Below are 23,564 nucleotides of genomic sequence, written 5' to 3'. Positions count from 1 at the left end.
CCAGCGAGACCCTGCGCCGTCCCTGAGGGGCCGGGACCCTGCCCGGCCGTGCCGCGGCGCGCAGGCGCACCCTCATTCCCATTTTTCCTTCCGGGACACGGGGGCGTTTCCTGTTGCTGTGGCGGCGGCTCCCGGGACCGAGAGGGAACTGGCGGCTCCCCGGGGAGTCCGGTAAGAGACCGGGCTGTCAGCGCGCCCGCCGGCCCCTGGCTCCGCTCCCCCCCCGGCCCTAGCGAGTCCCCGAGCACCGGCACCCCCTCTCCGGGGCCGCGGCGCGGGGACCGCCCGGCCCCGGTCCCTGTGCGGGCAGCGGGGGCTCAGAGGGCTCCAAGGGGTCCCGGTGTTTGGCCGGGGCAGCGGCTTAATCGTCGCTTTGTCCCAATCCCGCAGGTTTACAGCAATCCCGACCTGTGCAGCTCAGGGCTTCAGCTGCAGGACGGGAGGCAGCTTGAAAGATGCCGTGTTTATAGTAGAAAGCTCTTTCAAGGGCTGCGGAAGGAGTGAAAAATGTTGCTGTGTGCGATAGGGAGGCGAGCGTCTGTAGCCTGTGTGAAACCGGCTCTCTTTATGCCACAGCTTGAGTCTGAGCATCCTTGTGATCATTGTATCCCTCACTTCGTTCTCTCGGTTATTACACACATTGTGTGTACTGGTGCTGCAGCAGTGAGAAAAGTCTGGGATTTGAGCGAAGAGACCTTAAATGCGTTAGGGAAAAAGTGGTGAAAACTTCCGTTTGTTCACAATTGGGAAGACTGACCCATTTTAAATATTCCACATCTCTGGCTCCTTGGGGAGAGGAGCGGGAGATGGTATCAGCTTAGCTTTTGTGCTGAAAGGAAACGCCAGCAGGAGCTAGGATGGATTTTGGAGGAGGAGCAGGGAAACAGGCAGTGATTCGAACAAACAGCTTTCTGAATGTTTCTGGTGCTTTGTTTGGTTTTGCTGCTCTAATAAATAAGTATAATTTCTGAATATTATTTGAAGAGTTGGTGTGTCACCAAGAGAAAAAAGGGCTGCTTTTTAGTTGCTTTTCACTCCCCTCTTAAGAGAGTTTTATGGCAGGCTTTTTTATTTGGCTGTTTTTGTTCAACTTTATAAAAGTAGTAATTTCTCTTTGGCATGGTAAAATAAAAGAAACCCGTGAAACCTGGCTCTCAGACAGGAGCCATCGGACACTGTGTGTTGTAGTTCCACCTACTGTTTACCTATGAAATATTTTAAATACCTTTTATGATTGTCATAGTTGCTGCTTCAGTTCTGTAGCGTAGACTGGGGGAAGGGTTCAGCGTGAGACAATTGAATTGAGACTCCTCTTTCTTTTAGCATAACATGCAGATTTTGCTTGGCAGTGCTTAAAAACCAGAAGTATAGGTTGTTTATGTGTTTCTGTGCCTAAAGAAAACCCTGTGGCCACCAGAATTTGTAGTGTTGGGAATCACAGATTCTCTCTCTGTTTCATCCAACTGATATTTTGACAATAAAACCAGATACAGTGAGCAAGTAATTATAGGTTGTTTTGGAGACAAAGAGGAATGCTCTAACAGGGAGGCTGAAACTTGATAATTTAGTGCTGTTGCTCTCTGGTGTGGACTGTCTCTGTTTCAGAATGTGAAGTATCTCATCTTCCTGTACCCTTCCAGTTTTTGGTTTCTGCCTCTGCGTAATTAGACAAGTGAGAAAACAAGTAAACACCGACCACTGGAGCCACTGGGACAAAGTTAAATCTGCTCCGAGTTCCTCAGGGTACCTGACCTGGATTTACCCGATACAGAAACTTCCTCATGTTCCAATGAAACTCCTCCTCTTTCCTGAGAAGCTTTATCACAGTCACTCTGCTTTTTCTGGAATGCTGTGGTGGTTTGAAATGTTTCTTGGCCGTTGTGTTGTGCATCTCTGTTTATAAATGCAGAGTTTATGTTCAGTGTTAATCATTCATAGGAGGGTTGTTTCCTTTGTCAGTTCAAGAGGGAGGAGTTCCCTGTGTGGTGTAAGGGTGAGGAAGGAGGGAAGAAATTGTTTTTGATCCCCAAAGCACTGGACAGTTAAAAAGAGGAATGAAATATTGAAATTACTAATTTCACAAGGAAGCTATTTTGTCCTTGGGTCTTTTCAGCTGGTTGGATTTCGTAGGTGGTAAATATCCTTGAACTCCTTGTATCATTAGAAGCACTGTTAAAGTCTGTCCCTGTTTGAACTTAGCTGCTTTAAAGTGGTTTGTTTTTAATCTGTCATTTAAAAAATAAACAAAAAAAATCTTTGAGATAAAGAAAGTCAACAGTTGAATTTTAGATTAATCACAGCATTTTTGTCTGTGAGTTGTTGTTTGCAAATGGTCTTCTAAGAGTTATTTTATTGGGCAGTACCGTTCCAGACCAAAGGTCAGGGTCATAGTGCTCATAATGTCTGGTGACTCATAGATTTGTCCTGGAATCCAATTCTGGAAGACATTTATAGGACATTGGCAGTGTCTGATCCCCTGGAAGGTATTCCAGCTGGGGGAAAAAATATCTTTGCCTGCCCCTTTCCAGCCAGGTTTGTTGCCCTCTCTGTGAATAGGGTGATGCTTTTGGTGTTGTAATGGCTGTCCAATAAAATGCTACTAGGCTGTAAATTGCTTTCTGTGAGCCATTGGGAAAACATCTCATTAATCAGGAAAATGTTTTTTATTATACCAGATTATAAATTCATTACCCTCAGCCATGAACAGGATCTTTTCTAATGTTTATGAGCCTTTTAGTCTTAAACATTTCTTTTCTGGTTGGTCCTTGCTTTAGTCACTCATTAGGTCATCTTTGGCATAGGCCCCTGCAAAATGCTTCAAGTGAGTGACAGTCGCTGTAGTAAGCAGATCTGGGATAATGGGATGCTCCCAAAATTTTCAGCCTTAATACCAAACCTGTTGATTAAAGCCCAGGAGCAAGCCTGGTGGGTTTGCTGAGTTTCCAGGTGCTGAGTGGTTCAGGTGCTCTGGTACCCTCAGCTGCAGTAGTGGTGCTGCCATCCCCATCCAGTCAAGGTGACCCAAATCCTTGGACCTTCTCTGTGTATTGGCACTTTGGTGTTGGCAGCACTGGCCAGAGCTGCAGCCCTTCTGCACAGGCTGTATCAAGATGAAATCCTTTGGAGGGTCTATTTTTCTCTGCCAAATTAATCTTCTTGCTGTTCCGTGAGTGATTGAGGGAGGAGAAGACAAGGAAGAGCCTGGCTGCAGTCCTCTGAGTTTTTATCTCTGCCTTTCTCAGGAATATCTTCTGTGCCTCTCTGATTTGGGAAGAGCTTGCTGACAGAACTGTCCTTTTTTTTTTTTTTTTTCTTTTGGGACCTTCCCAAATTCTTGATCTGAATAAGACCAAAAGCTACTGATGGTGAATGCAAAAAGAAATTTTTTGTCAGTTTGAGTTTACTGATGCTTTACTCTGGATGACTTGAAAAGATAGAAATCTGGTATTTCTATACAGCAGTTAGAGATCTCTTATTTCTCTACACCTGTAAAGAACCCTTCATGTGTATTTCTGCTCTTAAACATCAGCCTCCATGTGTGCAGGTTCCTGTCCCTTCTTTGCTTTGTCCTTCATTCTTCTCTTTGCTGTTTTCTTCACCCCTGCAGTTTTCTGATACCATTTTCAGAGAGGCTTAATAAGAATGCAGAGTAATAGTAATAAATGCAGAAATCTTACATGCATAAAAAGGAAACCAGTCACTGGCATTCAGAAGCTCTTTCTCATCCTGAATTAGAGTGGCCTTCCTTCAGCACTGCAAAAGTGTTGAATAGAAGAAGATGGAGCATGTTTTAGAAACGGAGTATGCTTATAAAACAGTCTTCTAGCAGGTTTCAGATTTCTCTTATGTGGGCAAAATAATGCCACTTCGAAATCATTAAGTAAATGCATTTCAAATAGTCTCACAGAGAGTCAGGTCCTTGGATTCAGCTGCAGTTTCCTGCGGCTTTTCTGTAGCATTTTCCTGTTTTCTAGTATGTTCTCCACTGTTGTGTAAAGAACCTTTCAGCAGTGGAGGGAAGTCATACACAGCGCTATTAGATATGTCAGCTGATTAAGTGAAAAATGCCTACTGAGAGCTCCACAAGCTGTTATCTTTAACAGAGCAAGGGCATGATTTTAAAATTGAAATATGTTTTTAAGTGAGATCCCTTTTACAGTTACCTTAACAAGGAACCCAAGCTTTTCAAGTGGAATTGGTCTTACTAATCATTGATAGATAAAGAATTACTGAATGTAATCACTGAAAATGGGTAAATGTTGGGGAATATGAATATCTAGTTGAAATTTGATGTTTCTAGATGATTATATTACAGGATTCTAGGTGAGTTATGTGGATTTCAGGACCATGTGGGAAGGCAGTGGCTGTAGGAACCTCGGACATCCATGGGGCTGCCTGTTCTGCCCTGAAGGGAGCCCATCTGTGAGCAGCCCTTGAAGCCAGCCCAGCCTGACGTCATGGAGAATTTTCTCTATTTCCTTTTGTGCGGTGATTTTTGTCCTACAGTTCGTTTCTTTGTCTCAGGAGAAAAGGGATTTCCATTGTCAACTACTTGTTTGTTGTTGAGACATGTCTTTTTACAAGCTCTTCATTCCCTCGTGGTAGGTGGAGGTCTTATCATTGCTGAAATAATGAATATATTTGTTGTTCTCGACACAGTTTTAATAGGTGATAATTTTGTTACATTTTTCTCCTGCATTTGCAGAGGCACATACATTTGAAATTAGATGTGGTGCCTTTTGGTTTGTGGCGTGGGGTGTGATAGCAGTAGGAATATCCCAAATAAGAGAAGTTGTGGGAGGTGGTAGTTTTTGTGGAGGTTTTTTTTTTGTGTGTGGCAAGTACTTGGGAGCAGAGCTCTGCACTTCATTTCCCACGCTTGGGAAAGTTGTATAACATGTGAGCATCTTGCAGGTCTGCACACTCAGTCTTTCTTTCGGTCTTGTTTTTATACCTTTATTAATTTATTTCTGTTTAAAGCCAAGTAAGTATTCGGGTCCTGTTCTCTGGCTTTTGCTGAAATTATGGAAAACACAAGTGAGCATCTCTCTGGGTTAGCCAGGAGCCTTCAAGCAGATCCCCAGTCCTGGCGCCAGGCGGGGGTGGTTCTGAAGGGACCTTAAATAGTTTTTCCTCTGTGCTTTAAACATAAACTGGCTTTTCTCTAGCAGATATGGCGTTCATCTTTCCAGTTTTGTTCTATTTCTCTTTTAACAGGCATGTCTGGCAAAAGGCAAATCCTGGTGTCATTTACTGAGTTGTTGGTGTCCTGCTTTGCTTTTGATGAAGGATCTTGTTGTATAGATGGGCAGAAAGGCTGCAGAAAATATTTGGCAGTATCAGTTTCCCTTCCTGTTTTCTCAATAAGTAGTTATCAGGAGGTAAAAAAAAGGAGATTGGATTTTGTTATGCTAGTAATAGTTTTATGGCTTTTGGGTGAGAGGGCTGCTTTGGTTCCTATATCTGGGAACAATTCCTTTGTGCAGCTGGAAGGGTGGTAATGCTGTGGTGCTGGTAATGCTCTGATGATTCTGGAGGGTGTTTTGATCTCTAATTTACTGTAGTTACTGCAGCTCCCAGCAATAGTCCGTGCAGAAAGGCACCTGTTCCTGTGGAGCCAAAGAATTGCTGCCCCCTTGGCTGGTGTCAGTTCTGGATGGAGAGACATGGAAATGGGCTTGTGAAGATGAGGAAAGCTGTGCTCCACTGAGTGGAGGTTGGGCAGAAAACTGCTCGTGCATTCCAGAGTGGCTCCTGGTTCTTGCATGTGTGAATTGCACTCAGTGGTGCTGTCTTACTGAAAAAACTCAAGGGTTTGGTGTAAAATCAAGACCAGAACGGGCACAACAAGGATGCTTGCCACAACACCCGAGCTTACTCTGCACCTCTTCCAAAATTAAGATCCTTTGTGTGCCATTATTCCTTTTCCTAGACAGGAAAGAAGAATAATTAAGACTTTTTTTTTCTGTGTGCATTTCAGACTGTGCAGTGAATGTCCACAAGAACTGCAAGAGTTTGCTGACTGAATGCAGCAGCATCAGACCCAAGGTGGGCTTTAACATTTGTTCTTTTATAATAACAAGGCTTGACATGACAAGTTTAATTTATGTGAGTGGTTTAATTTACATCAGTACAGAATCTTGCCCTACATCTTCAAGGCATTGAGTAGTTATTAACTTGTTATTATAGTAATTAATGATAATGTATGGAGGGAAAATAAAGTGAAATGTTTTATTGCTATACTGTGAATTCCTTAGCCTGTATCCCAGAACTGTGACTAACCATAAAAGTACTCTTTGGGGAATATTATAAACTTTTTGGGGAATATAGTTGAATTATATGGTACCTTTAAATGTTGTGCCATCTCAAAGCTGATGGGACAGCGTGAGGGGTGGAGGGGAATTTGGTTGTAACTGTTGCATTTTATTTCTAAGCTGGAAAATGCAGAATAAGTGATTTCATTTGGGAACTGTGATGAACTTGGTCTTGCTATGCTGTTTACTTTTTTATCTCTGTCACCATGGTGCCTGTGATTGCATGTAAGGTCACAGGTTATTTCACATAGATGTCTATCTGTTGAGTTTTTTGTTCTGGTATTGGTTTTGAAAATCATTTCCTCCTCCTTATAACTAATAATACTTGAGGGAGTTTTAGTTTGTTTTAACCTGCAAGTGCTGATGATTTCAGAGACTGATAGCAGATGAGGGAGTACTGTGAGGAGGGAAAAGAGAGAGCAGAGCAGCTCAGACCTGAGCAATTAGAGGTTAGAGGAAGTGTGTTCAGCCATTGGTGATATAGAATGTAACTCTTCTGAGGGCAGAAATGTTCTTGTGGGGGTTTTGATATATAATTTTAAGCATCTCAGGGCATTGTGAATTTTCCTTTTAAAACGAAAACTTCTTTTGCTCTGATGCTTTCATTTCCACTCTTCACCACCACCCAAAACTTCATGGTTGAATCAGCCCTGACAAACCACTCCTGAAGAGAGTAGAGAGGGAGTGGTGGCACAAAATGGGGTGAAGAATTCAGTAAGAAATGGGAATCCCAAAGGGAAGCTCCCCAAAAGCCATTTGTTATAGCCTGTATTATTTATTGATTTTATTTCTTTGCATCTTTACTAACTTGTATCTCAATGGTTTTTAACATCCTAGTGTTGCAAGGAGGACGAAGTTTAGCAGAGATTACCAAAGGTGCAATTTGAAATGGACAGTCTGAATTTTGGTTGAAAGGGGCTGGATTAGTTTAGTCAGTATTGCTAGGAACTAAACTACAGCAAAGTGAAGGCTGTCAACATGAAGAGATTGCTTTCATCTCATAAATTATTGTCATAGCTTTAATTCAGCTGTAGTTTCAGTTTTGGTTCTATTTCAGCCTGATTTATACTTTGTTGAATTTAATACAAAGTGTTAATGTCTCTATGTCATTCGTCTGACACATGAAAAAATCAAAGCTGTTATTGTGTTAAATCTTTTATGTTCTCAGTGAACATCTTCACTTACAGTTAATGTTATAGGATAGAAAAAATCTGATTCATTTTGGACTGAAAGTTTGGTCTGGATGTGTAAGAATATTGTATTTTTTCCTATAGCAGAAAGATTTGCAACACAGACCTTCTGGATCTCCACAAAGTTCGCCCCAGTGCATTTCCCCAGGTTTGTACTAAAGAATGATTTCTGTGCTCAAGGCTTATCTGTTCAATTGCATTTTTTTTCTTTAATATGTTTTAAAGGCTATACACGGTGTGTTATTGAAGTATAGAGAAGGTCTCTTTTAATAAGATGGTTTCATTTTTTTTTCTATTGGGAATGGCTTAGAGGCTCCTAGCAATCTCCTGTGTGTTTTTATCTTTTTATCTTTTTATTTTTCTTTATACCTTCTTGCTGTGTAACCTCAAAATATCATGGTGAAAAGGGATCAATAAGCTCGTTTTTCATTGATTGTCTATTCTCTGGCCTCTGAAAAGACTAGAACTGTGAACTTTGTTTTACATCAGATTTTCATAATTGTCTATTTAAAACTTGCCTGCAGCTAGTGGTTGCTAGAAATCTCTAAGACAAGCTAGCACTAATGGTCTAAACATAAATCTTCGTTGAAACAAAATGAGGAAAAAGGATCTGGGAGGAAAAAAAAACAAGAAGAAAGAGCATCTGTACTGCAGCATAGGCTTTGAAATATCTTTTTGCTCCTGGAAAAGACCATCCCAGTCACAGGTGTATTAAATGGCATTTTAATTTCACAAGATGTTGCAAGGTCTGCATTAACAGAGCAGGTGAGTGTCAAACACAGCTGACTTGGATGTCTGAGCATCACTCTGGGTGTTTTCAGGTACCATTTGCATTGCAAGGTGTCTTCTTCATTAAATAACTCTTCCCAAGAGGCAGCACAGGGGATAATTGTTCTAAGGAGATAAGTGGCTGTTTGCATTACCCAGAATGGATCTGTGCATTTAGGAGAAAGTGCAGAGACTAAAATAGGAAGCAAGGGCTGATGAAAACGGGAGAAGTTGTCTGTAGGGCTGGTCTGTGTGAGGGGAGCAGCGATCGATGTGGGGCACAGCAGTGTGCAGACAGTGCTAATTGAACTCAGAAAATGGCTTGTGGGCCGTGCAGGCTCTGCTAGGCAGACAGTACTCATTTTCCTCACACAAAAGCAGAAGCTGGAAATTAAAGGAACAGCTAATAGCCTGGGCATTGTATGTTGTTAGCCACAGCATAACGCTGCAGACTGCAGTGCCTAGCAAAAAAACCCGAAGATATTGTCTCAATGTAGAAGAAAAATTAATTTTTAGAGAGGTATAAACTGTGTTGTGTGTCCCCATCCCTGTCTCCTTGTTTTGCCTCTGGAGATTTTTAGGTCTGGCCTATCCTTGTGTAACAGGACTTTATGTTCCTGGCTTGTAGAGCACAGAAAGAGAACTTGATGGCCAATAATTTCAATATTTCTCCAAATGGAAACACAGGGACATTGGTTATTAAGCCTTTGTTTAAGAAATCTGACTGGGCAGATCTTTCAGATATTTAATTAGTCTCCTTTTGGGGCTTGGAGGGGATGGAAAGGACTCAGTTTACCCAGTTTGTTGTAGACTGACAATATACTGTGTGTGTAGCCAGGAGGTTTCAAACCCAAACAGGTTTTGGGAAAGGTATTTTCAGCAGGAAAATATGTGGTGATATAATTTCTATTAAATGTCATTGATGAGACCTCCCCTGCAGCCCCAAAACAATTCTTCTGTCAATGAAGATGAAATGCGAGACAAGCAGGTATAGAGCAGGGATATTAAAAAATGTGGAAAAACCTGTTCCATGACAAGAACCACAAATGTCTTGATTTAACTGTGCTTCACTGAGAAGGCAGAAGTGGGAGAGAGAATTACTAGTGAAGGTACACTAAGGAGAGCAGGCTGATAAAGGGGAACTTTTAGGGCTGTGTGGACACAAGTGTTTTTACTAGAAAAGTGGTGCATAAGCCTTATCTGGGAACTGGAGACCCCCTTGAACTGCTTCAGCAGCAGCCCCTGGTCCTGGAGCAGCCTCCTGGACACAGGACTGGGAGAGGAGCTGGGTCTGTCCCTGCAGTGACAGAGCCCTGGCTTCAGGGATCCCTGAGATCCCACTCCCATGTCCTTAAAAGCTCTTTGAAAAAGGGCAGCTACAGACCTTGTCAGGGATCAATTCTAAAGATTGTCTGGCTGAGTATTCGTCTTTGACTTCCCTGAAGTTCCTTTTTTAAAAGGATGTATTTTGTCTCCTGTTCCTTATCATTTATTACAGACATTAGTACTAAATAATTGTATCCATTTTTTATAAGTCTATTACAGGCTTCCACATATTGTGTAATAGTGATTAAAGTTTCAAATATCTTTCCAGTTCACAGTCTGTCTAGATTTAAAAAGCATTAAAAAGCTGCACTATTAAAATTAAATTTAGCTCAGGTATCTATTATGTGCAGTGTGTGTGCATGCAGATATAAATTGCTGTGAGCAGTAAGCATTGCAAAGAACTTGTGGTTTTTTTTCTGTGATCTCTGATTTTTCTTGTTTGCCATGAAATGTTCTGTGCCCTTATACGGTGGGGTGTGAATAATTGTGTGTAGGTTCTGGTGTTTTACTAAAGGAGAAGATACTTTGCAATTTCCACACTAAATGGGCACAGTAGGGACCAATTTCCTGCACTTCAGACCTGCTGATTTAGCCAATACAGTAAGTTAAGTGGCAGCTTTACATTTCTAGAAGGATCACAGGTAGTATAAAAACAGAGCATCTCTGGGGCCACTTTACTGTGCCAGGTCTGAGGGCAGCCAGTGGTGAGCATGGGGAATACAAATTCAAAAAGCAGCGGCAGAAGCAATGCGATTCCAGCTCACCCCGAGCTGTCTTTTTGTGGTTCCTTTTCAAGAAAATGGAATGAGAATGTTTTTTTGGACAATGAGCTCCTGACATCCAAGATCCTGTCAGTTCTCCGTCCGCATTCCGAGCGAGGGCTGAGAGCAGGCGAGCTGCAGTGCACGCCTCATTTTCTGAGTACCAATTCCATTTTTGCCTCTTTAGCCACTTCTCTGAAGGAGCAGCCCCGAAGTCTTCTCCTGGGAGCGGATGGCACCCCAGCACTGTCCCGGAACCTCGGGATGACTATCGCCCAAAGAGGACATTCCCAGCCTTCACTGAACACTGCTGGAGCTGTTAATAAATTTGGGTGAGTAAAATGCTTCTCTTCTAATCCACTGGCTTCAGATGTCCCCCACCTCCCCAGTGTGAAAAATGAGAACTCGTGTCGTGTTTTCAAGCTCAAAAGAGTTTTATTGAGCTTTTAATTCTGAACCTTTTTTCCCTGACCAATGCTTATTTTTTCCTTTTTTTTTTGTCTTTAGTCCTTCTGTCCTGTGTCACAAAAGATATTGTTTAAAATAGTGCAGTATTTGAGTGTTTCTGTCTCGATTATGGTTTTCATGGATGTATTTGTCTTGAGAACTGCTGTGAAATTCAGTGATCTTCTCTGAGTTCAGCTATTCTAGGTTGGGCTGGTGCTAGCTGGTGTAGGAGGCAGCAGTGTTTTAAATTGCTGAATACCTTCATTAAAATAGTAGGCAAACTCAAGGCTATCTGCTGTTTTAAGTAGCTATTTACTTTTGATGTGCCCCAGTTATACTCCCTTCCCAGTGAAAGTGCCCTTTGTACTCTGAGCTGGCTGTGGCTTGTCACCAGGTGATGTCCTTGTAAACTGTCATACCAGAAGTTACAAGCTTTGCTCATGCTGCTCTAATTAAACTGCAGTATTTCAGCGTTGGAGTTGCTAAATTGATTTAACTGTGTAAAGAGTGCAGTGATATCTTTTATTTATTTATTGTAAGATAACTGCACTATAGTTTAGGGAAGATGCTTGTTGAAGAAGTTGGATTTTTTTTTATTTTATTTTAATTGTTCTGGTCTAATTTCTTTGGCCATTTAGGCTAATTTCAGGAGACATGGATGAAGGGGATTCAGGCTTTGTAAAATTTAAGCAGACTTCAGATGACGTTATCTCGCTTGCACCTTCAACAGCAGACTCCATTTTTCTGGAAGGTATGGAATTTCTGTGCTTTTCAGGATTGTTATGCAACTTCTCTCACGGGTTTGAAAGGAGCATTGAGATGTTTTTCCTCTTGTTATTGTCACTGATGGTAAACAGGGATATGGTGAGAAACAGTTTAATCACAATTGAAATTGAGTGTGCTTTTGGTCTAGATGCATATTCTGTGTCCCTCCGGAGTGAAATAGAAACAGATGCTCATGAGTTTGAGGCAGAGTCTTGGAGTGTTGCAGTGGAGCAGCCTTATGCAAAAAGGCAAAGGAAAGACGTTATAAAAAGGCAAGATGTCATTTATGGTAAGAGTATTTGTTATTCTTAAAACTTTTTCTATTTCATAGTGCTACTGTTGTGAAACAAAGCAGAAATCATTTTTGTTGGTTCCCGTTTTGACTTGTGCTTGAACACTAAAACTGAGTGAAGGTTTTCAGGTCTGTTACTTGCATTTATGTGTGTAATTCTTTGTGTGAATGCCTTTAAGCATCCCGTGGGTTTCAGCAGGGCTCTGTAAGCAGCAAAGGCCAGCTGTACAATTAGGGAGCAGCTCAGCTGCCACTGGGAGATGTCCTTAAATAAGTAGGGTCAGTCACTGCTGGGTTGGGACATTAGCAAGGCAAATTTAAGAGCTTCACATGAGTGATGCAAAGACTGTAGTGAAGAAGATGATCATGGCTTTCAGAGCCTGCTTTTATGTGTCCCTGCTCACTGCACAGCATATAAGTGACTTTTGATTTTATTTCTGTATTTCATCTTGCCCAGAACTAATGCAGACTGAAATGCACCACGTTAGGACACTGAAAATAATGCTGAAGGTGTACTCCAAAGCCATGAGAGAGGAGCTGCAGTTCTCAAATGCAGTCATCAACAAGCTCTTTCCCTGTGTGGATGAGCTGCTGGAGATGCATGGGCAATTCCTGCTCCAGCTGAAGGAGAGACGAAAGGAATCCTTGGAAGAAGGCAGTGACCGAAATTATATAATCCAGAACATTGGAGACCTCTTGGTAAAACAGGTGTGAATTGAATCCTACCAATGATGTTGGCACTATAAAGCTTCTAAAAAGCTACCTGTGAGGGTAAAGTTATGTGATGCAAAGATTAATTTTATCATGGGTTTATGGTTCTCTTCCCAGTTAATGTGGGAGCATGACTCCCAGGGATATATCTAGTCACAAGTAACATGAAATGGTCATTGAATGTTCTTTGGGCATGCACTTATATATCTTGTGGGATATGTGACTTGTTTGGTTCTATTTTTCATCTATTCCAAGAGTAAGGTAACATATTCCTAGTGTCCATTCCAGACTTGGCTCTCCTTCAGATAAAGTCAAACTTACTCATTCTGATCTTTTAAAAATACAGTCAGGATCATTTGAACTCGTGGCAGTTTTAGCACCATTCTGGCATGGAGTGGATGCAACAATTTCTATCATATAGCATGACCTTTTTTTTTTTTTGCCCTTCAACTTTTACAGTTCATAGGCTACTTTTTAAGTGCAGAGATCCAGAAATCCTTTTTAAAAATTCTCATAATTGCAACCATCATTTAATATTTGGTTATCTTGTGGTATTCCATGCCCTCACATGTCACACTGCATAAATCTCTCATTTCTGGTACAGAAGAAATTGAAATACAGGAGAAATTATTTAGAACCATGTTAGACTTGGAATTTATAGTGGAGGTAGGTTTACTCTGAATGATTAATGTCTTTCATTCTTCTATTTCCAATTAGTTTTCAGGTGAAAACGGGGAGAGAATGAAAGAAAAATATGGTGTGTTCTGTTGTGGACACAATGAAGCTGTTAGCCATTACAAAGACCTGCTCCAAAGCAATAAGAAGTTCCAAAACTTAATAAAGGTAAACAGTAACCAGAAGTCTCCTATTCTGACTATGCAAAATATACCTCACTCCTTTGGGCTTTGTTTTGTACTTGAAGATTCCTCAAATGTGAATGAGGAGGGTTAGCAGGGTTAGAGATATATTCTCATTATTTGGTGGTTTGTGAGCTTCTTGTATTTTAGATCTTTTGAGCTACGTGGAGACAAAACCACAATTAGGAAGTGTTACATTTGAGGCAGGCTCTTGAGAGCACCCAGGACTGGGGAATAGAGTATTTGTTCAATTCAGGGCTCTGTCCTGCTGTGTGGCCATCAGGATAAATTGGTTGTTAATAAATTAAATCAATGATAAATGCTGTTGATGAGCTGCTGTAGAAAAAGCATGGACTCTTAGTCAGGTTTTGCTCACGCCATCATCTTTCCAAAGGCAGAAGATTGGCTCCAGGGTGGTTTGCTGCACACTAACGTGCAGTTAAAAGGAAAGGCTGAAAAGACACGGCCCAAGTGGAAGCTGTAACCTGAATCTCAGGTGGCTTTGCAGAGGCCTAAATATTCTCATTTTCCAGTCACCAGTAAGTGATACTGTGTGAACTTTCCAGCTTAGCTCTGTACTTACAGCTGGTCTCAGGCAGGCGCCTTTAAAGTGAGAGCCCTTCACTTCCAAGGAACTAAATAAGTGACCAGAGTTTTAAAACATGCAGCTGCAGTCCTTGTAGAGGAAGATCTTGGTACTGTGTTCTCCAGCTGCCAGGTGTGTTCTGTACCTGCAGTCAGACTAACTGGTGCTTTACAGTCTTCCCTTTCTAATCAGGAATGTGTTTCTGTAGGGCAGGCTATTGGGGAGCATACAGTGGTAAAATAAACACCTAATTCCTTCATTATTGATCTGATTTGACTGGTAGGTGGTTGGGTCTGATTTTTAAACCACAGAACTTTTCTATGTGATCAGTTAGCAACAGGCATTCAAACAGTTCAGATTTGGAACTCCACATTTAGTTAACAGTAGTTGAAGAGAGTGCCTAGATATTTTCCAGTAATAAAGGCAATTTTGAATGCTATCAGGAGTTTTGCTTTAGTAGAAGAGTGTGCAGCCAATTTCATGGTGCTGTGTCTACTGTGCAGAAGTGTTTTGGGGCAGAAGGCATGTGAATGGAGAGGGAGTTAAAAGAGCACCATGCACAGAGGGTGTGACGAGTTTCTCCTGTTTTCTAGAAAATTGGGAACTGTTCCATCGTGAGGAGGCTGGGTGTTCAGGAGTGCATCCTCCTGGTCACCCAGCGCATCACCAAGTACCCGGTCCTGGTGGAGCGGATCATTCAGAACACAGAAGGTGGGATGGTTCCTCACAGTTGTCTGTTGGTCCTTTTTCTGCCATGTTTTGCATGTTCTAACTTCAGACAGGCTGTTACCTGCTTGCTCACTTCTCTGTTGGCTGATGATGCCAGATCAGTCTCACCTCAGAGGGTCAAGACAATCACATCCATCCCTGCCCTTCTTTAGCTTAAAGCTTATTCCCCTTGTCCTGTCAATCCAGGTCCTTGTTAAATAGTCTCTCTCCATCTTTCCTGTAGGCTCCCTTCAGGCCACATTTAGATCACTCTGAAATTTCTCTTCTCCCGGCTGAACAATCCCAATTCTCCCAGCTCTCCTCAGAGGAGAAGAGAAGCATTTAAAGTCTGCAGCCACAAACCCATAGTAGTTAAACCTGTTGGTTCATTAGCTGTTCAGAGCTTTTGGTTATTATATTTTATTTTTAAAAAAATAAAATTTTGTAATAAAATTTTAAAATCTATTTTTAAATTAACTTTTTTTCTTAGAAAATACGGTTAGGTGTTCAGTATGGAACCCTTATGCTAAAATACACTTGGATGGCTCATGTCTTGTATTGCAGAGTTGAAAATGTGGCTGTCTGCTTCTCTTTTCCCTTAGCTGGAACTAGAGATTACGAAGAGCTGATCCAGGCCCTTGGTTTAATTAAGGACACCATCACCCATGTAGATGCCATGGTAAACGAGTGCGAGAAGGGGCAGCGACTCAAGGAGATCATGCACAAAATGGAGCTGAAATCATCTGGGAAATGCAAGAATGGGCTTTTGTTCAGGAAGGATGACATGGGCCAGAGGCGGCTCCTCCTGGATGGGATGCTGTACTGGAAAGCTGCATCAGGGCGGCTCAAAGGTACAGCACCAGCAAGGGCAAAGACACAACTGGGAAACAAGATTTATGTTGGGGTTTTTTTTTTAGTAACTGTTTATTACTGATCGATTGGGTATAAAATAAGATGACAATAACCTGCTTGTTTAATAGGATATTGGAGGAAATAGCACTTGTTCTATTCTTGGCTTGTCCAATAAGCATCTCTGTAATAGTGCATGATAAGTTCCTTATGCTGTTTGCTTATTATCTGGCTGGTCTGCTTCCCAATTCAAGAGGGAAGTCTTCAGATGGATGACAAAGCTTTGAGTCATCCTGACTTAGTCTCCTGTGGAAAGGCATTATCTTGTGCGAGCTCTGCTTCACACTTTGCAAAACCTGTGTCATGTCAGCCGCGTGACACTTAATTCTGCATTTGCCAGAAAATCAAAGTAGTGGCCATCAGGGAATATTTGAGCAGCTTCAAGTGTTCAAGGAGAAGCTTCAGTGGCACAGAAAGCGCAGCCAGGAGTAGGTGGGACCCTGAATGGCTGCAGTTCCAGAAGAATCTGCTGTTGAGGGAGATGTGTTCCCTCTGGAGTGCTGGAGCCCATGTGTAGGATGTGTGTGTGGGTGTTCTCAAGCTTTAAATGGGCTCTGTTTAGATCAGCTGGTGCTGCATGGTGCAGCCTGGCTGGGGACAGCCCAAGTGGAAGGCAGTAACAGACCCAATATTGCAAATGGTGACATGCTATTCCCTGGCCTGCAGGAAATGTAAGTTAAGTGAGTTTGAGTCTGGACTGGTCTTTCTGCTTTGAAATATGACTTCCTTTCCTTTTTTTTTTGGTCTCTTGTTACTGTAGATATTCTGGCAGTCCTGCTCACTGATGTACTGTTGCTCTTACAAGAAAAGGACCAAAAATACACATTTGCATCCGTGGTAAGTATTGTTCTCTTTATTTAGTACATGCACTTAGAGGATTTATGAAAGTGACAGTAACTACAGAAGAAACACATTAAGGGATGTTAGATACTTGTTACAGGCAGTTCAGGAAGAAAATTCAGCCAAGTATTATGGAATCACTTTTTCTGAAGCAGTTCTGGTACTTGTTGAATCCTTTCCCCACTCTCCCAGTGCAAACCAGTATTTCCTTGCATTGGCCTGTTGTAGCTGCCACATCTCCCATGGTTTTCACTGTTCCTCTTCTTGTGCTGTGACTTTCCCTTTCACTGAACTTTGTTAGGCTGAGATTTTGTACACAGTGTCATGGACATTGCACATGCTAGAACTGTGATTTGAAAAACTTGCAGATAAATCCTGCTTCTGTTCAGTGTGCAGGGAAAGAATCTGCCATCTCAGGGACGTGGTAACTGTGGTCACAGTGCCCTGAGATTTACTAGGGGCAAAGAACTTTCCTGAAATACATGGAATAAGCACTAAATGCAGATACTATTACTGCAGCACTCCAGAACATTCAGTGAATTCACTTGCTTTTCTAGGGCATTTCCACAGGTGTCCTCAGAGAAGTTAATTTGTACATTTTGTCCTGATCTAGTTCACTGATGGTTGTTGTAGAACCTGTAACAGAGAAATTCTTTTATGTAATTGTTTTCTTGGATGTATTTTTTTTTTCAAGACATTAACATTAGAGCTGAATTCTAATGGCAAAAGCTATTTTGGTGACCTCAGGGCTGTACAAACAACTGCTTTTCAATTACCCTTCTCCTAATGCACAGAGCAGGGTGCTGTGTGGTGGATTTTTTTTTCCCCTCTGGAAACGTGCTCTACACTTGGAGTCTGACCATTTTTTTTGCATCTCTGTATGTATACAGTTCATTTGAAATTTAATATCAGTTCTCCATAAATAAATCAAGTGAGGGAGCAAATGGATCTGCTCAGTGATTCTGTTTTTCCAGTGACCTCTGTTGCTGTCTGGAATTGCAGTACAGCTGCTCAGAGAAGCTGGCAGAAGCTGGTGTTCCTGGTGTTTGCTTCACACTTCAGTTCTCTTATCATGGGTCTAGATTATTCTGTGAACGTTTAGCAGTCACAAAGAGCTGCTTTATCCTGGGAAGGAACTTTCTAGGCTGCATATGTTGGAGCTGTGCTGTAGGAAGCCTAGACAGGTTTTTAGTAACTAATATCCCTCCTGTAAATGTGTTTTCACTGCAAAGGCTGACAGCTAATCCAGTTAATCCTCATTATACAGTACACTACCTGTCACTTGATGTCATTTTTATCAGGGCCTGATGCCTTCTAACACCTCTGTTTTATTTCTTTTGTAGCCAACTTAAAATCTCTAACACTTCGTCTTGTTCTCTCCTTTCACTTCACAATGTGTCATTAAGGTTTTTGTTTTCTTTTTCAAATTTTGGGTTCGCCTCCTTTTGAGCAAAATTTTTTGAGCCTGTTCTTGACTTCTGGGACTCAGTGGGAATCTTTAATTATCAAGACCTCTTGTTTCTGACATGTACATTCTTCATTCCATATTTTTGTTGATGGTGATAAAATGACATCAGAAGTGTCATATGAAAAGGCCAGCATTATCTCATTACGTTACAGCTCCTGGTGGCTCTGGATAAACAGGAAGAGGGGGCAGCTAGGAAACACAATTCCTAAAGAACACATCTAATATACTGTATTTTATTTTACAGGACTCTAAGCCACCAGTTATCTCACTGCAAAAATTGATTGTGAGAGAGGTAGCTAATGAGGAAAAGGCAATGTTCTTAATTAGTGCTTCCTTAAAAGGACCAGAAATGTATGAAATTCACACCAGCTCCAAAGAGGAGAGGAATTCCTGGATGGCACACATCCGCCGGGCTGTGGAGAGGTAAGGGAGGGGGAAAAGCAGGAGCCTGATTCCTTGCTTGTCTTCTACTCACAGGTGTAAATTTATCTTTGAAATCCTTTTGACTCTCCCTAAACTTTCTTTGTAAGACTTCAGTTTGCAATTCTGTTTGTGTTCATTGGAAAGAAACCACTGATAAAAACTAGTCAAAAACTTTATCCTGCTTTTATTTAAAAAAAAAAAAGGCTCACTTATGTCAAGTGCAACAGGGCTTTGGAAAAGGGAGGAAGATTGACAACCAGGATAAACCACAACTGAGGCAAAAGCTTCAAGTTGAATCCTGAGATAGTTTTAAATTATCTCACATGCAAATCAAACATAAATCTGTCTTTCCCTTTGGACAGCTGTCCTGATGAGGAAGGAGGAACATTTAATGAACCTGAAGCAGAGAGGAGACAGGCAGAAGCAAGAGCTGCAAAGTTAAAAGATTTTCAAGGTAATGACTTAGTTATATATTCTACAAGCTGCTTCTCAGCATTATTTGTGATTTATGGCTGTCTAATTCTTTATCAAGATCAAGTTTCTCCTTCATGTGTCTTTCAAGGTGATGTAAGATTCTTTAGAAATAGTGGCTAAAGAAGTCTAATAAGCTTTGTCTGCTCCATAAGTTTTCTCCTTAACTGTTAATTATATCTCTGCATTTGATGCTCTGGCCATAAAATCAAAAATAATCTCCCAAATTGAACACGGTTCTGTGACAGTGACAAGGAGGGCAGGACTGAATTTGTTTCTTCCTTCAGAGCGTTTGAACATGAAAGATGAACTGATTCTGCAAAGTCTCACTGAGAAGCAACAGATTTATCTGGAAATGTCTGAGGTGAATGGCTTTGAAGACCATTCCCAAGGATCCCGAGCCAGGCTGCTTCTTCGGGGGGATATCTCAGAGAATCTGCAAGGAGAGGCGATTCTGAAGTCTGCAGTGACTGAAGGTGAATGGAATGTGGGAATGCGTGGGCATTCACTCAGGTGCTGGGGTGGGGATAAGCACCCAGGATCTAAGTACAGGCCCTGAAAATCATCCTGTAATAACATAATGCTTTTATGTAACATGGTTCAGACTTCCTTGTTCTCAGAACCAACCTGCAAGAAAGGTGAAGTGTGTTTGTGGGTTTAGGTAGCAGACCACAGCTTGGATTGGTTTATTTTTAAGGATCAACCAGTGGAATCTTAGGACGAGACTGTTCAGAAAGAGTAACAGAGTGCTCTAATAACACACAGTCCTGAAATGTAATATTATAGGAGAGTTATCTATTAAAAACAGCCTGTCTAAAGATAGTGTGTTTAAAAAGAAAATAAGCCCAAACATAGTTTCTATTTTAAAAAAGGAAAGGAAAAACAAACACTCAAAGCTTGATAATCTTAACTTGCCATTAAGGAAGAGCTCATGTTCATATGAAGAGCCTGTCATGCAGAGCTACTCACAAAGGAAAATTCATTTGTACTGGAGGACATCTCAGACTGCCTGAACTTACAGTGGACTCATTAGCATGATAACTTGTATTGCTGCATAGACATGGCTGTTTACATGACATGTTCTCCTCTTCTCCAGCTGAAAATCTCCAGGACTTTATCTTCACTCACTTTGGCAGTGCATCCTGTCAGCCTGAGGATGGCTCAGGACTCCCCCGAAGAGCAGAGACCTTTGGAGGATATGACAGTAGTCCCTCAATTTCAAGTAAAAGTAAGAAAGGGAACACTCAGACTTTTTCTGATCTTTTTACTGTAATTACTGTACAGAGAACAAGGAATTGAGGCTCTCATATATAAGGAGGCTTCACCAGGCTTTAAAAAGGAAGATCAGAGCAAATCTCCAGCATGTTGGATCTTTTGCTCCTGATACCAACACTAGAGAGCAGAGTAGGGCTCTCAGTGTTATGCTAAGGGCATTACTGTAACACATTCTGTATAATTACCACAATTCCACACAGAACTTTAATTTTGCTTAAAAAAAAAAATAAGCCTGGCCTGAAAACCTAGAAAATTTGAATTCAGCTGTCTGCTTTCATTATGTCATGAACACTTTTTTCCACTTGTATCTACACAGTCACTAGAGGTTTGCTGAATCCTTAGATAATAGAAATTGTTCTTTTGGCACAGATGATTTATCAGTTAATTAATGAAATAAGAGGAAAGACCAGATACTATTTATCTCCATTTTTGCTTCATGCATTAATTGAAAAAGTGAATGGCCCTTATTTCACTGATTGTTAATCTCTAGAATGCTTTCTGGTGTCTCTGAAGGGCTCCATACAGCTGTCATGTACTTTTTTACAAGAGGGGGTCCATCTCCCCTTACCTCCTTCCACACTCACAGTGGTGCTGCAGTGACTGCAGTATTCCTGCTGACCAGTATTCCATGTCATGAACTTGCAATTCTGGGAGCTGATTATTTTCATGCAGACATTGTGGTTGCTTCACTTAAAATAGCGTAATGTAATTTGAACTTACCCTCCCTATTTATCTTAACCGGTCTTCTCAAGTTTTTAAACTTTTTTGAGGAGCCCTGTGTGTCACTGTTGCCTGATCTTCCACTTGGGATCAGCATGGAGAAGCCATGCAGTTGCATTTTGGTTCAAAGTCACCATGTTCTTCTGCTTGTTCTGGCACTCACTGAGTTATCCCAGGCCTTGTGCTGCTGTGAGCTCCTCATACTCCTTTCTTCTTTCAGGTGGCAGGAAGAACAGTGGTGGTGACCAGAGGCAGTGGGACTGGAGAGGCCCTGCACTGAGTTCAGATGTGCAACTCCATGACCCCTCTTCTGATGCAGAAGAAGGATCTCAAACTGTATGTTGAGCTTATGAGTGATTTAAATACTTTTCCTTGTGTTTCTCATTGTGATAGTGGTGCAGAACAAATCTCACAAAGTTAAAGTTGCCATAGCTGGCAGGGCTGGACTGGAGCAGCTTTGTCTGTAAAATTACTTGACTCTAATAAGGATGTTTTGTGGGGCAGCTTGGTAGCTCAGCACTTGAGAGGCAAGACAATTCAGTTTTCCATTTGCTCGTTTGATGCTGTCCCATTAACACAGGTTTTAATCACCACCCTGCTGTTTCAGTTTTGCTTATGAACTCAGTATTTTTGATGTAGGTCCTTCAATGCATGGGAGCAATCCCAGCCCTTTCTGGTGCACTGCCAGTGCCCAGCAAGTGTCCCTGGCACAAATGTTGGTTTTGTCTCCCTTACAGAGTGATGGGACAAGGCTGGATGACAGCAGTGGTGCTCAGCCCACCGTAGAGTCTCAGGTATGTTATTTCTGCTGTGAAGAAATCCAGTGACAAATAGCCATAAGTGTAATAATAGCATGTAAAATCAAACCAAACCACCTCCAAAACTCAGTGTTTGTAATGTCTGTGGAACCCAGCACATTAACAGCTCACTGGCCAAACTTGCCTCTGAATCCCTGCAAGGTCTGTACCTGTGCAGTGATTCAGTGCTGGGGCACGGGAGGAAGTGATGGTTAAAGAATTCAGGTGAAGAGAAGATGATGAAGATGTCTCTGTGGAATCCCAGGGAGATGTGCTGGGCGCTGATTCACATCTGCACAAGGATAATAGACTGAAATTCCTTGTGCATGCATATTGGCTTTTGCTATGCTGGAGTACTCTTGTGGCCATGCTTCCATTGTGTGTCTTTTTGTACAGATACCATAGATTATTTTCACTGCCAAAAATTTATTTAAAACATCTAAAGCCTCAAAACAGAGTTCTGCTCAAGTGCCTAATGTTTTTTCCTCCTCTTCAGCTTGTCCATAGGATACAGACGCTGTTGCGATTGCTCTTCAGTCTTCAGGTAAACTACTATTTACTATCCAAGAGATTTGTGAGGCATTAAATGCAATAAAATTTATGCAGGTGTGGAGAGGAGCTACCTTGAAAATATCCCCTAAAGCTGGAGTAAAGTGCAGAATTTAGCCCTGAGACTCAAGGAAACTGTGTCTGGTATTTTGGAGGAAGTGTTAGAGCTGTTGTCTTAAGTAATTATTTCCTTTTTCCTGCTCACTTAATTCTTTTCCTGCTTTGAGCTCTGTCTGCTCTCTGTGCTCATTGTTCATACACGTGTGTATGAATTAGTTGTTTTACTGTTACCTTGTAAGCAGCAATATTTTGACTGGTTTGATTCAGAGTAACAATTCTAGGTGCAAGAAATGTCCAGTTTGACACACATAAGCATAATTTATTTGCTTGGCCATCTTCAATATCGTGTCAATCACCATGGGCTGTACGAGCTGGAATTAAAATATGCTCTGGAAGAAAAAGACTCTGTAACCTCACCTGTTAGATGCTGTCGTCTCCTGCTTAGCTGTGCATGTTTTTTGAATCTGGCTGCCTCATGCTGCACTTTTATCCCCTCCAGGCTGTGATATCTCAGCAGGACAGCTACATCGAGGTGCAGCGAGCCACCATGGCAGACCGGGAGAAGCAGTACCGGCTGCAGTCCACCCGGGGGAATCTGCTGCTGGAGCAGGAGAAGCAGCGGAACTTCGAAAAGCAGAGGGAAGAACTGATGAATGTCCAGAAGCTCCAGAGCCAGCTGAAGCTGGAGCAGCAGCGCCTGGAGCGGGAGAGGAGCCGGCAGCAGAGGGAATTTGAACTCACGGAAGCGCGGCTGCAGGAGCGCGCCGAGGAGATGCGGCAGCTGCAGGAGAGGCTGAGCCAGGACAGGGAAGAGCTGGAGAGGCAGAGGGAGGCCTACCAGCACGACCTGGAGAGGCTGCGGGAAGCCCAGAGAGCTGTGGAGAAGGAGAGGGAGCGCCTGGATCAGCTAAGGAAGCTGAAGAAGCAGAACACTGTGTCAGGCACTTTCTCCCCAGAAATGGGCCAGGTGAGGGATTGGTTTTCTCAGTTTTATTCCTGTTAACCTGCCTGCTTCTGGATGAAGGTTGCACTTGCTGCAGCACCAGCCTCTTTTTGCCTTTTGCTGGGCTACTCAAACCATCGCCTGAAGTAGGTGGTGATGGCTACTCTCAGAGAGATGAGAGCTTGGCAGTTTCCCAGTGTCTCTGAAGTTCCACCCAGATGTCTGGCAATGGGAGTATATTTTAAAAAGATAGAAATGGAGTATAAGTTATTTTCAATTGTGGCTGACTGAGTAGTTTTCAAATTCAGGAACTTGTAGGCAAATGATTGCAGAAGCTGTGCTACGTCAACAACATTTTGTACAGTTGATTTCAAAAAGCATTTC

General features: G+C 42.0%; 1 protein-coding gene across 3 annotated transcripts in view; it reads left to right on the top strand.

Moving 5' to 3' along the window:
• Positions 1 to 55: 55 nt before the first annotated feature.
• ARHGEF18 (Rho/Rac guanine nucleotide exchange factor 18) overlaps positions 56 to 23,564 on the top strand; it is a 30,993-nt gene continuing 7,484 nt past the window's right edge. Inside the window, exons 1-19 of one of the 3 annotated variants that reach the window (XM_041480740.1) lie at positions 56 to 171; positions 5,981 to 6,048; positions 7,592 to 7,652; positions 10,547 to 10,691; positions 11,445 to 11,557; positions 11,720 to 11,860; positions 12,321 to 12,571; positions 13,292 to 13,417; positions 14,611 to 14,728; positions 15,328 to 15,576; positions 16,395 to 16,471; positions 18,187 to 18,365; positions 18,728 to 18,819; positions 19,124 to 19,312; positions 19,933 to 20,064; positions 21,052 to 21,167; positions 21,569 to 21,625; positions 22,125 to 22,172; positions 22,737 to 23,204. In XM_041480740.1, coding sequence (XP_041336674.1) covers positions 10,624 to 10,691; positions 11,445 to 11,557; positions 11,720 to 11,860; positions 12,321 to 12,571; positions 13,292 to 13,417; positions 14,611 to 14,728; positions 15,328 to 15,576; positions 16,395 to 16,471; positions 18,187 to 18,365; positions 18,728 to 18,819; positions 19,124 to 19,312; positions 19,933 to 20,064; positions 21,052 to 21,167; positions 21,569 to 21,625; positions 22,125 to 22,172; positions 22,737 to 23,204 — 2,424 coding nt within the window. In that variant the 5' untranslated portion in view covers positions 56 to 171; positions 5,981 to 6,048; positions 7,592 to 7,652; positions 10,547 to 10,623. Of the gene's footprint in view, positions 172 to 5,980; positions 6,049 to 7,588; positions 7,653 to 10,293; positions 10,692 to 11,444; positions 11,558 to 11,719; positions 11,861 to 12,320; positions 12,572 to 13,291; positions 13,418 to 14,610; positions 14,729 to 15,327; positions 15,577 to 16,394; positions 16,472 to 18,186; positions 18,366 to 18,727; positions 18,820 to 19,123; positions 19,313 to 19,932; positions 20,065 to 21,051; positions 21,168 to 21,568; positions 21,626 to 22,124; positions 22,173 to 22,736; positions 23,205 to 23,564 lie in introns of those variants that run through there. The other 2 variants (XM_041480731.1, XM_041480721.1) reach the window with 2 other exon arrangements.

Source organism: Pyrgilauda ruficollis, unplaced genomic scaffold (genome assembly GCF_017590135.1).
Source record: "Pyrgilauda ruficollis isolate IOZ18807 unplaced genomic scaffold, ASM1759013v1 scaffold115, whole genome shotgun sequence".
NCBI lineage: Eukaryota > Metazoa > Chordata > Aves > Passeriformes > Passeridae > Pyrgilauda > Pyrgilauda ruficollis.
This window is presented reverse-complemented; position numbering and strand designations above follow the sequence as displayed.